The sequence below is a fragment of the Marmota flaviventris genome, chromosome 2 (genome assembly GCF_047511675.1).
Source record: "Marmota flaviventris isolate mMarFla1 chromosome 2, mMarFla1.hap1, whole genome shotgun sequence".
In the NCBI taxonomy this organism is placed as follows: Eukaryota; Metazoa; Chordata; class Mammalia; order Rodentia; family Sciuridae; genus Marmota; species Marmota flaviventris.
In genome coordinates this window covers 135,105,190-135,117,617 of record NC_092499.1, presented here as the reverse complement: position 1 = coordinate 135,117,617, position 12,428 = coordinate 135,105,190, and the positions used below count along the sequence as shown (strand labels likewise).

General features: G+C 35.7%; 2 protein-coding genes across 3 annotated transcripts in view; one reads left to right on the top strand and one right to left on the bottom strand.

Moving 5' to 3' along the window:
- The window catches only part of Tm6sf1 (transmembrane 6 superfamily member 1), a 26,381-nt gene extending 15,849 nt beyond the window's left edge, over positions 1-10,532 (top strand). For both annotated transcript variants that reach the window (XM_027920199.2, XM_027920205.1), the window contains exons 8-10: positions 1,416-1,508; positions 1,705-1,824; positions 9,598-10,532. In XM_027920199.2, coding sequence (XP_027776000.1) covers positions 1,416-1,508; positions 1,705-1,824; positions 9,598-9,789 — 405 coding nt within the window. In that variant the 3' untranslated portion in view covers positions 9,790-10,532. The remainder of the gene's footprint in view (positions 1-1,415; positions 1,509-1,704; positions 1,825-9,597) is intronic.
- Hdgfl3 (HDGF like 3) overlaps positions 7,605-12,428 on the bottom strand; it is a 66,605-nt gene continuing 61,781 nt past the window's right edge. Inside the window, exon 6 of the mRNA XM_027920218.2 lies at positions 7,605-12,428. Within this exon, the coding sequence (XP_027776019.1) occupies positions 12,423-12,428 (6 nt within the window). The 3' untranslated portion in view covers positions 7,605-12,422.

Here is a 12,428-nt window from a genome sequence, read left to right as displayed (position 1 = left end):
ATAAGCTTTTGAGTTTGGAATCTTGGCCATTTACTATAGCTCTATGGCCTTAGAAAAATTTTCTTTGACCTCAATTTTTTCCTCTAAAATGAAACTACCTACCTTACAGTATTGTTTTGAATATTAAGTAAGATAATGCACATTAAACTCTTGGTAGAGTTACTATGTATAAAAAGTAAGCATCAATAAATGACTTCTCTGTTTTAATTGATCAGTGATCCTTCACAATGCTCTGTTTCATAATTTATTCTTAGCAGAAAAAAATTTAAGCAGCTCGGAATTAACTATATTCAGCTTAGAACAGTCAGGGAACAGAGCGGCAAGTGTAAACTGATGCAGCTTTTCCATTTTTTTGCGGTCCTTGGGCTAAAAGGGGCCTGTATGGCCACTGAGGATTCACAGTAAGAAGCTATTTTGAGTTGTCTCTGTTTATGGATTGTCAGAATCATCCTGGAGGATTTGGTTAAGAAGAGGAGAGAGACAGGGAAGGGAAACAAAGGCAAGGTCATAGGCCACTGAAAACTTTTCATACCACTGAAACTTTTCTTTGGTTAGTTTGCTGTATATTTCTCAAAGTAGAGACAAAAAGAAATAACATGACCCAGTTGTATTCTTGCAAAACCATATCCACTTCCCTCTGCATGTTAGAAAAATGCGTGGATGTGTATGTGTGGTAAGTGGGGGTTTTGCAGATGGGTTTTGGGTTGGGACCCATTTTGACCAGTTCTGACATTGGCTTGTGTTCTACATGTTGGGACATTTCATTTATGGCCAAGGATATGAGGAATGGTACCTGAGAGGGAAGGTGACTCAGCAGACTCAGTAGTATGCCAAAGAGACCTTTGTCTGTTCTGTGGCCTAGAGTTTTCTCTGCTGAGACTAAATCTTTTCTGATCTCTTTCAAAGTAGATACAGGAGGTGGCTTCAGACAAGAGGATCCTGCTTTTAAATCATTATCCTTTACTATACTCAAAGGCCATATATACTCTGTGAGGCACTGGAGAGAGGAGGATGCTATTTTTGAATCTTGGAGAGGATAGTAAGATGAATTTGGTATAGAAATCTACTTTTCTTCCTGTAGGGACTAGTTGGCTAGTTATTCCCAGGAGAAGTGAAACTAAATCTAAAGCAAGCTGTGCTTTGGCTAGCCAAACCTACATACTTAAACTATGAATATTTGAAAGATACCCAAGAATAGAGCATTTGTTTCCATTTCCTACTCCACTATTAACCTCTGTTTAATTTCCTTAGATAAATCTGCAGAATATTTCCTCTTTCTCTTTCATTGATGAACCTCTACAATGCAGTTTTTGTTAAATAGCAGCTTGTGACTAAACCTGGCACATTAGCCTTATCAGCAAACCTACAAACCAGAAGTGATTGTATTTTTATGATAAATTCATTTTTGTTCTTAGATTGCTTTGGATTGCCCAGCTGAACTCTGCCGATCGTATGCACAATTTCAAGAGCCCTACCTAAAGGATCCTGCTGCTTATCCTAAAATTCAGGTCAAGTAGTTATGAAGCCTAAGAATTTTTAAAAGTTTAAAAGTTAAATTCTTTTTTTTTTTTAATGGGAAAATGTGGCCCTAAAGAGAAAACTGAATTTAGGATTTTATCCTGAAAAATGTTATTTGTTTTTATACTTTTTGTTTAGGCTAAGCTATTAATTTGCTGATGTTATTTATTTCTCCATTCAATACAGATGCTGGCATATATGTTTTATTCTGTCCCTTACTTTGTGATTGCACTTTATGGCTTAGTGGTTCCTGGGTGTTCCTGGATGCCTGACATAACACTGATTCACGCTGGAGGCCTAGCTCAGGTACTAAGAATATTTTCTTCTGAGTGGTGATATAGCTATCATTATTGAATATATATAAAAACTATCTCTGTTCAGTGTTTAGAGTAAGAAATAGCTATGAGACATGTTGTCTTTTGTTTTACAATTCTTTGGAAGACATTTCTGTATATACATTTTACTTAAACAATAACTATCTAGTAGATTTGTCTAGTTATACAGATGAGGAACCTGAGGTTAAGTGACATTACATGATTTGCCCAAGTTCACATACCGAGCAAGTAGCGCTATTGTTTTTATAGGACTGTTTCCCAATCTCTGAATATCATGGCCACTGAAAAGGAATTGAGAGCTGTTATTTTCAAGATGTCTATCTAAATTTAATATTTCCAATTCTGCTATACTATGCTATATAGAACCAGGGAAACTGATCTTAAGAAAAGTTCTGCTCCTGGAAAGCTGGGCCTGTTGTTGAATTCCTCCTTCTGGCACCAAGCTAATTCTCTGACAGTGGGTGTTCAGTAAAAGTTTACTACATTAAACTGGAAATTATTTATGCAGTTATCATACAAAACATTTTTACAAGCATAACAAGTAGTGAAACAAAGCAATCTTCTGAACAAGGAAGAAAGTTAAGTAATTATTATAGTTTCTTACTGGAAATAAAAAAAAATGAACTCAGTTTTTTAAAAAACTTTGTCTTGTTCATTTCAAGAAGGCTTAAGAATGAAGTTCATCCAGAAACTCTAGGCATATACAGTTAAGTATGTACCCATGGTGTAGTAACCATATGGCAAAGACACTAGAATTCAGAATTAAAGAACAATTACAGTATTTTGGGGGTTACTGGGTTAAATCCTTCAAGCCTGAGGCATTTAATTATAAAATTGGAATATTCATAATAGAAAAGTCAATTCAGCACCCAAAAGAAAGGATTCCTATCCTGGAGGAGACCTCCATTTATCCCACTTTGTTGGTGGCTCCTCCTTTATAGACCCAACTCTTCAGGCCTTCAACTATAAGTAATGACTTCCAATTGCTTCATCCCAATTTGCTCCAAGACTCTTATATTTATAATTCCAGACTTGATCATTTCCCCTGGTTGTGTCATTCCCTTGTCAGATTTAGAGACTAAAATAGGACATGGGCAAATTATGCTAAATATTGTACTTACCTATTTGTGTAAGGATAGCTCTGTGTTCTGTTGCAGTAACAAATACTCAGTGGTTAAACAGTAAAATTTCATTTCTTGCTGTGCATAGATCATATGGAATATATTCAAGGGCCAGTTCTGGTATCAACTCAGCTGCAGGGGAGTCTGGTAAATGTGGTCTTCCTATGTGCCTCAGAAGAAAGAGTAACGTATGCATGACATTATCTTTGCAAAGATTTTTGTTTTTAAATTAAATTTCCATTTAAAGATGACGAAACTGAAGCTAGGGACAGCTTGAGTCACTTGGCCAAGGTCACTAGAGTTACTAAATGGCATAAAAAGGATATGAAATCCTGACTCCAAAGCCCATCTTCTTTTTCACTATCTTCCCCTGCCTCTGCAAACAGCTATGGCACAGGGTTCTTCTATGCAAGAAAGACTGTGTGCAGCATGGAGGAGTTGGAGAACCTTTGTGGGTGAGCATGAGTGTGGGAGGCAGTGACATCTAAAGGGGTTCTGAGGGCCAAGCAGGACTTTATTAGGTTGAGTCTCTTCAGGGAACAAAGAAGCATCTAGATGTCAGAGTGTGCAGCAGGTCAGTGGGCAGAGTAAACCTTGGCTTTTTTCGTGGCCTGGTTCCTCTCCATTATTTTCCTGTATCATCCAGGATACATATACATACTCACCATACTCTTGCCAGCCTTTTCTTTTCTCTCTTTTTTTGTACTGGGAATTGAATCCAGGGGCATTTTACCACTGAGCTACATCCCTAGCCCTTTTAATTTTTTTGAGACAGGCTCTGGCTAAGTTGCTGAGGCTGGCCTGGAACTTGAGATCCTCCTGCCTTAGCCTTCCAAATTGCTGGAATTACAGGCATGTGCTACAGTGTCCAACTTTTCTAGGATTAGATTATTCAGAGTCCAACAGCTACTCATTACCTGTGTGCTTTGATTCACTATTGGGCCTCCTCTGCACTCCATGTGCCTTGGTCTTCCCTGTGCCACCAGCTTGAGGCAGCACTCAGCTAGAAGTGTCCTCAGCTAGGAGGATGGCAGAGGAGGCCTGACGTGGGACCTGTAAAATCTCAGGAAACTAGAGAATTATGCAGAAAAACCTAAGCAAAGGCCCAGTCATGTGGAATGAGCCAGGAGTCAGGAGGCTTAGGAAGGTCATGGCTTTGGGAGCAACTGGATATCAGAGCCCAGAGCACTGAAACCAACCCAAAACACTACCTGTTGATGAAGCTCATCTTTCAAATGGGTACTTGTGACTCTACTATGATCATTCTAGGAAGGGCAGCAGCAGTGGCAGCTTCAGCCAAACTTTAGGACTTCCAGGAATCCTTGGGCTTATTCATCACTACCCAATGTGACAAGGTAGCCTGAAGTTCCTCTCTTGCTGATAAGCGCCCAGACCCAGAGTCTGAGGCTCAGGTCCTATAAATGTCAGAAGGACATTTCTCTTGACTAAGCAGGCAAAGACTGGCATAATTCAAGAATTGTGTGTTTCACCCTAGAGCTATTATTGGGCTTGGGTATCTATTATACATAGTGTTCAGCCTAAGGAAAAGTTAGAAATCATGCTGCAGCAAAACAATGCATATGATTAGGATGTTGAATTAGTTGTTATTTGTTTTACACCTAGAAAATACCTGTTTATGAAATAGCCTCTCATCTTAGGAGGGTATCAGATATATTCAACATAAAAATTACTTTGTAACCTTGACCAGTACCTGTTGTTGGCTAAAATTGCCATGTCTAATTTAGAAGCCTTATACCTTCATGATCCTACTGACATTACCAAAACATGCTCTTATTAAAAGATCTAGTGAACTCCCAACTGTATGGAATTTAATAAGAAAAAAAATCTTTGCAAAGTTCTATATCTGTTAGGTCAATGGAAGACAGTCCTTGATTTCTGACAATGTAGGAGTTTGGCAAATCTGTTGACTTCAGAAATCAAAAGTTCACTAGATAAGTAGAATAAAGTAAAACCAGGACACCTTTTAGGCCAAATAATTCCACTGGAACTTATTCATAGCCAATTATTTCTTCATACAAAATGCTTACTATAGGACTAAAGTTGCAAGCCTAACTTAAAAAGTATTACAGGCTGATTCAATCTGTTTACTAGCATTTTCTATCAACTTACATAGCTCTATGTGCAGATTCAACCATCAAAAATTTAGGCCTATTAAACATATAGACTTTTCCTTGTCATTATTCCCTAATAACTATTTACATAAAATGTATATTCTATTAGGTATTATTAAGTAACCTAGATTTTAAACCTATGGTTTAAAGTATATGGGAGGATGTGTGTATTATACCTGCAAATATATCATTTTATATAAGGGACTTGATTATCCACAGATTTCCTGGAACCAATTTCCCTTAGCATAAATGGATTACTTTATAATTGTTAAAATATCATATTGTTAAAAATATTGTTAAAATAACAATATTTTTATATTGTTAAAATATCACTAAAAATGAAAAAATTAAAAGAAAAAAACCCCTCAGAGCTAATAGTTAATGGTTAAGAGCAGGAGCTCTGGAAGAAGAATGATTTAGATCCAACCTGTCACTGATTAGCTCAATGACCTTGATCACCTCTCTGATCACATTTCCTCTTCTGTAAAGTGAGGATATTAACAGTACCTTTCTCATAGTGTTGCTGTGAGGATTAAATGAGGCAATATATTTGAAGGGCTAAGAATAGTTCATGCCACACAATAGCTATGTAAACTCTTGGTTGCTATTATTATTATTGGTATAATTCCCAGTAAGAGTTTGGAGAAATGCCTTATTTTATTGAGACACTAATTAATCTGTAGCCAGTTTAAGCAAGCTATGTGTATTGCATATAATTACCTAAAACTCAAAGAAACTGGGTGAAAGCTATGGGACAGATTCACAACAGGCTTTCTGCAGCCCTACAACCTTAGAAGCAGGCTCATTTCACTCTTACAAGGTGAAATCTCCTCCCACTGGTTGCCCTCCGCCTCTCCCACTCCTGACTGTGCAGGTGCCATGGACTTTCTCACAAAGGGGTCTGGAGGCTTATCTGTGGACAATCTGGTTATAAAGAGCTGACTCTACTGAAGTGAATTTAGTTTTTTCCTTTGTGGAAACCTTTAAGACGTATATGAAAATAAAGGTTTAGGAAAAGTATGGATAATTGTAATATTAATGCAAATCTCACTTTACTCATTTGCTTTTGGTATGATTCATTACCAGACATCTTTATTTAGTATTAAAATGAGACTTTGGGTTTAACATATTTATATTATCCTTTGATGGAGACAATGACAGCCAAAAGGTCAACAAGAGCCCAGATTTTCAACAAAGTACAGCACCAGATTATGAAAAAGTATTTGAGTTTTGAATCTGTCTACAGAACAGCCTCATGTGCTTGGCACCATCCTAAGCATGTCCCAGATATCATTGCACTGAACCTCTATGAGGTAGGTTCTATTATTACCCATTTTTACAGATGAGGAAGCCACAGGGTTACATACCTCACCCAAGGCCATCTTGCTGGTTTGTGGTGGAGCTGGAATTTGACTCTGGCCATCTGGTTCCAGAGTAAGTGTTCTGAATCACTATACTATGCTGCTCAGAAAACCCTAAGAAAAGATAACATGGTTCCGGATTAGCTATTTATATTGTATTGGCCAAATAACCAGGCTATTGTCCCAATGGTCACATAGTTTTTGCCTAGAACATTCGTGTGAGCACATAAAATTCAGTTCTTCCTTCTGGAGCCAGGACTGATTTTTAGTTGTCTTTTCCAGGTTGTATCTATGAATATAAGAAAAAAAAGCTATTAAAACTTAGCCTTTTGTTTACTTTCATTGCCTCGTTTTCCATTCCAATCATCCAATCTTAAAAAAATCAAAGTAAGCTGGGCACGGTGGTACATGCCTGTAATTACAATGACGTAGGAAGTTGAGGCAGGAGGAACACAAGTTCAAGATCAGTTTTAACAAGTTAGCAAGGCCCTAAGCAACTTAGAGAGACCCTGTCTCAAAATAAAAATAAATAAATAAATAAATAAATAAAAAGGTCTGGGGATGTGGCTCAGTGGTTAAGTGCCCTAGGTTCAATTCTCAATACAACAAACAAACAAACAAACTGTATCTCAATGATCTTTGTAAGTTAGAAAACAATCCAGAATGAAATAGAAAAATGATTAAGGACTTAATCTCACACCACTGCACTTTGATCCAGATCTTATACCCATAATCCTGGGCCCCAAGTCAGCTCAGCAGCAATGAGTTCATTCATTCTCCTGACCCTTGCAAAGTGCTCAGGCTGAACTCTTCAAGCCATCCTATGGAGTCCTGTGTGCTTAGGAGGGGAACCCTCAGGTGAGACTGAGGTTCCTCTGAAACTTGACTCTAGATACTTAACACTAGTATGCTTGGGAGGAAGCTATAGTTGGATGCCCACTCAGCTGGAGGTATGGCTGCCATAAATGCACCCATTAGAATTATGTGCAGAACTAGGAGCTGGCATTAGAGTTCTCTTCTCATATACAGACATCTCTTTTGATTAGGAAAGTTAAAATCTTCACCCTTATTTAATAATTCTGAATCGAATGGCTTACTATAGGTAGTTATAAAAATAAAGAAATGCTTTACAGATCCTTTTTGTATTTTGAGTCACAGACCATTGTTGTTGAATGTTTATTGAGCTCTAACAAAGCGATAGTGCCACACAAAACATTAGACATGGTACCTGCCCAGAGGGCTTACAATCTAATCTAAGGACATGAATCATTTTTTTAATGTTGCCATGGGTTTGCTGATCATGAAAATGAGGTATTAACTGCACTGATTAGTGCAGGAAAAGGGCCCACAGAAACACTGACTTTTTATGCAGGCTTCCCTATGCAAGTAAGCACAACTGCTCATATTACTTAATCTCTCAAAGTATGGTTGGCTTTTTCCAAATCTGGTGATTTAGTGGTGTGTAAAAGTGTCTATAAAGATAGAGCTACCAAACCCACATTTATGAGAAAACCAGGGTTCAAAACTGGCCTCCAGTCCAGAAGAAAAAGTTAAGTTATATATTCAAAAAAACACTTATTCAAAATAAGCGCTAGGAAAAACTAGTGACAGGAACCACTGTTCAGAGCTCCTAGAAATATCCACAACAGCAGCTCCTCAGGGCAGCACCCAAAGTGCTCTTTACTCTCAAGATCTTTTGTGTTTGTAGCCCAGGGATTAATACACTTGCTGGATTTGGGAATCTGCCCGAGGAAATGTATCTGAGGGCAGAGCCCGCTGGGTGCTTCATGGGTCACAATGCCGATAATCCACTTGGCCCTTGGCAACATACCAGAGTAATTAAAAAAAAATTACTATCTCCAGAGAGTAGCAAATATGTACCAGAGGTATCCAGAATATATCAATAATTTGTAAAATTATAGCCCATTAAAGTATCTGCTGATGATACAAATTCATAAACATGTTGCTTATAAAAGCTTGCCCTTTTCTTGTCATGGTAAAATTGGGTGTTAACATTTTTATTTGTTAACCACTTATCTGAATGTTGGTTTCACATGGATGGAAATGAATAACCTAAATGTACTTAAAGCAAATTATTTGAATAGTTTGTCATTTTAAAATTATTTGTCTTCTTTAGATTTCACTTTGACCCTGTTGATCTAATAATTTACTACTTGTTACACTTAAATTACCAATCCCTTGTTCATGAAAATAACAGACTTGAGGGTTGCATTCTAAAATGACACCAATTTCCTGAGGGAATCCTCTCTCAGGATCTTTTAATTTTGCTGCAGCCTGCATTTCCCTTTCTAATAGTTTCCCTCTGTGCTTATGAAAAGTATCAAAAATGACCAACTGGATGTGTGTTCTGAAGAAGTATGTAGGTATAGAAGGAGGCCCTTGCCTTTTTGTTTTGTGAACTCAAATTAAGCTGATAAGTCACACTTCTAAATAACTTACAATTTGATTTTAAAAGGTTGCCTGCACATATATTTGCCCTTTTATAAAGAACAATCATACCCGTACCCCTATCCAAGCTGTTAACAATCTTATCTTAAAACACAACCCTTCATATTTTTAAAGTTGCATAAAAAACAAACTTTATATATATACACAATGAAAAGGCTTTGAGCTCTTGCTCCAAAAAGTGGATGACTGATAAATGAAGCTGAGGTCCTCAGTGCTTCTCTTTCAATAGTTTATACTAAATATATCTATATATAATTTTTATTGGAATATAATTTGTAAGCATAGCTGAATCTCTGTAGGATTTCCAGAATGCAAATCAGAAAGAAATGGAGGATGGAGGTTTCATTCAGATTTTTTCATTGAATTGAGCCACTAATCAATGTTTATTATGGGGCACTGAATCAGTTAAAAAACACAATTGGCATGATAAAAACCACACTAAAGAAAGTATATTTTATTTGAACAGTATCAAGAATGACCCTAAACTTAATGAAAACTCATATTAAAAGACTGTGGTTTGTTTGAAGGTATTTTGTCTGTGAATAAGACTGGTTTCAAGGGCAGAGAAACATGGTCTAAATGAGCCATCCAGAACTCATCATTCATCCAATTGAACACAAATTTCATGCTTACCCACTTTTTTTTTTTTTTAATATAACAGGCTCAGTTTTCTCACATTGGTGCTTCTCTTCATGCCAGAACGGCTTATGTCTACAGAGTCCCTGAAGAAGCAAAAATCCTTTTTTTAGCATTGAACATAGCATATGGAGTTCTTCCTCAGCTCTTGGCTTATCGCTGTATCTACAAACCAGAGTTCTTCATAAAAACAAAGGCAGATGAAAAAGTGGAATAAAAATATCACTTGATGTTTTTCTTCTCTAGATTAGTGACTGCTATATTGGTACTGATATTTTGTTCCATTACTTTCTCATACATAATATGTAAGAAAACAAATTCTTGCTCTGTAGTTTACATGTGAGCTGTAATATGGTACTGTCACAAATTCTTGCTCTGTATTGTATGTATGAGCTATAATTATATGATATTGTGTGAGTAAATTTTTTTGAAGGAAAACTGAAGTTGTGGAGATACAGCTTGTTTAAACAAATTATCTGTTTAAACAAAAATTATCTGTGAATAAACCTGACCATCTAGCTCAATATTTTGTTTGCACATACTAAAATAAGTGTGAAAAATTACAATTCAGTGCCTATAATAGTAAGCATAAAAATGTAACTTCAGAGATGAATGTGGTCTATGCATATAAAAAAATTCAAAACAGCAATCACAGGTTGGAGAAATAACTTCTGCATTTAAGATGTATATGCTTTATTATCAACCTCAATATAAAATGCAGATTATCCGAATATTTTTAAATGTTTGAAAAATGTTTTTCAAGGAAAGTATATTACTTACTGCTATTTTAAAATTGCTTTTACTAAAACTTTTTGTGTGAATCTGAATAGCTAAAGTGAGACTGATTAACTTTATCTTTACCCTTAACGAACACTTGTCTTATTGGTGTCTGGAAATATTTCTATTGTATTTCTGTGTGTATTTTTAATAAAATTATTTTTGGTGTTTTATGAAGATAAATCTTGTTAAATTTGAGCCATTTTATATATACATATATATTTTCATGACAAGTTTTGGCTTTTTATTTTAGAATATCATTTATATGTTCCAATTGAAAATGTCATCTATCTGTGTTTTAGTGCAAGCATTCAAGAGATCTTTTGGTGAATTAATTAAATTTCATTAATTTTAAAATAAAATGTTCAAAATTAAAAGATAGCTCCTAAGGAAAAAGAACCAGATTGGCATCCCTATTTTTTATGAACTTTTCATATTTGGAATTGTGAGTACAATAGAAACAATTGATATTTTCTCAAACAGAAATAAACCCAAAACATAGCTGCCTCCTCAGTGTGCCTTGGGATTCAAAGTGAATTGGTGCTTTCATTATGGCCTCAGCTACCTCATGACCCCTATTATTTATTAATGGCCCTGGGATTTTAGGTTTCCTTATACTTTCTTTTCTCTTCATGTTCATTAGCTCTTCACCAAAATGAGAAAGCAAATGGGATACAGATCAACACATGGATAATGTCAAATGTGTGAATTTAGGGTTCACTGAGCTGGTAAATATTTTCTTAGGTGTACAAATCATGTTGTCACTCCCCCTACCTCCCAGTGTTTTCAAATTACCTAAGACCCAGAGAGTGTTTAAAAAAAAGAAAACCCTTGCCTACACTCTTGATTCTACTGTTAACCTGCTATTAACAATTTTTGCTTTAATAAATGAATTACATTACTACCTCACATTACATATATGAAGCCAAATGACACTACCTTAGTTGTTTACAACCTCAAAGCTTACTCCCAGTACACATTCCAATAAATTTATTCTGTAAAAACAATACATTTTTTTTTGTTTTTGATTTTTTCTTTTTTTACAGTAAACTCTTCAACTACAAACCTCGAATACGCAAAGATGTTCCAAGGACAAGCATAACAGGATTGATAAAACTCAAATTGACTAAATGTGTTTTCACAATATAAGCTGGCATAAAAATAAATAAAATTCTCTATTATCACAATAGCAACAATAATGTACACATAATAATGGTTTATGGGTGAATATTAACTATTCTAATTCTAGTTCCAAAAGAAAACAGTTCAATTTAAAAGTCTCTATTTAAAAGTCAATGCTTTGTCTGGTTTTCCACAGGGCTGCTGGTGATTCCAGCCTTAAAATGTAAAAGTATCCACCTTGAGTGATTAGCTCAAATTGTACTGGCATTGGGAAAAAATAAATCATTGCCTTTATTTTGGAGTAACACAAAAAGACTCACTAACTTCACATATAGAAACTCAATTTGTATACATAACAACATGAGTTTTGAGAAGTATAAGCTGTCAACTAGCTATTTCTAATACAGAATAGATATTGTACAATGTGGTTAAAACTTTACACAGGGCCTCAAAACTGAAGGACAATTTTAATTTCATCTTTGATATACCAACATTATATATCTAGGAATGTACTTCCTGGGTTCTGTCAAAAAGAGGAAATTCCATCCTTAAGCATTATGGAATGGTCATCTAAAATAATGCTAATTAATATGTAAGCAAATGTTTGGTGGTGGGGCGGGTAAAGGCAGGAAAATGATGAACATAACTGCCTTGGTAGAAGTATCCTAGACATGTAAAAGTCTGTGCAAAAATCTTGATAATTCTTAGTGGTTAAGGGCAACTTCATGCAACCAAATAACATGAAATTAAATCAATAACCTTTTAAAAAAGGTTAAAATGTCTCTTTTCCCAACAAAACAGAGAGGAATGTGAATAATGTACATACAAACTGGGGTTCTGTCAATGACAACAAGGACTATGTGTTGGTTCATATCAAATCCAAGAATATTAGACAACCAAACATTTAACCTTCTTGTGGTTTCTCTTAATATGCAGCATTCATTACGGTAGTTAGGT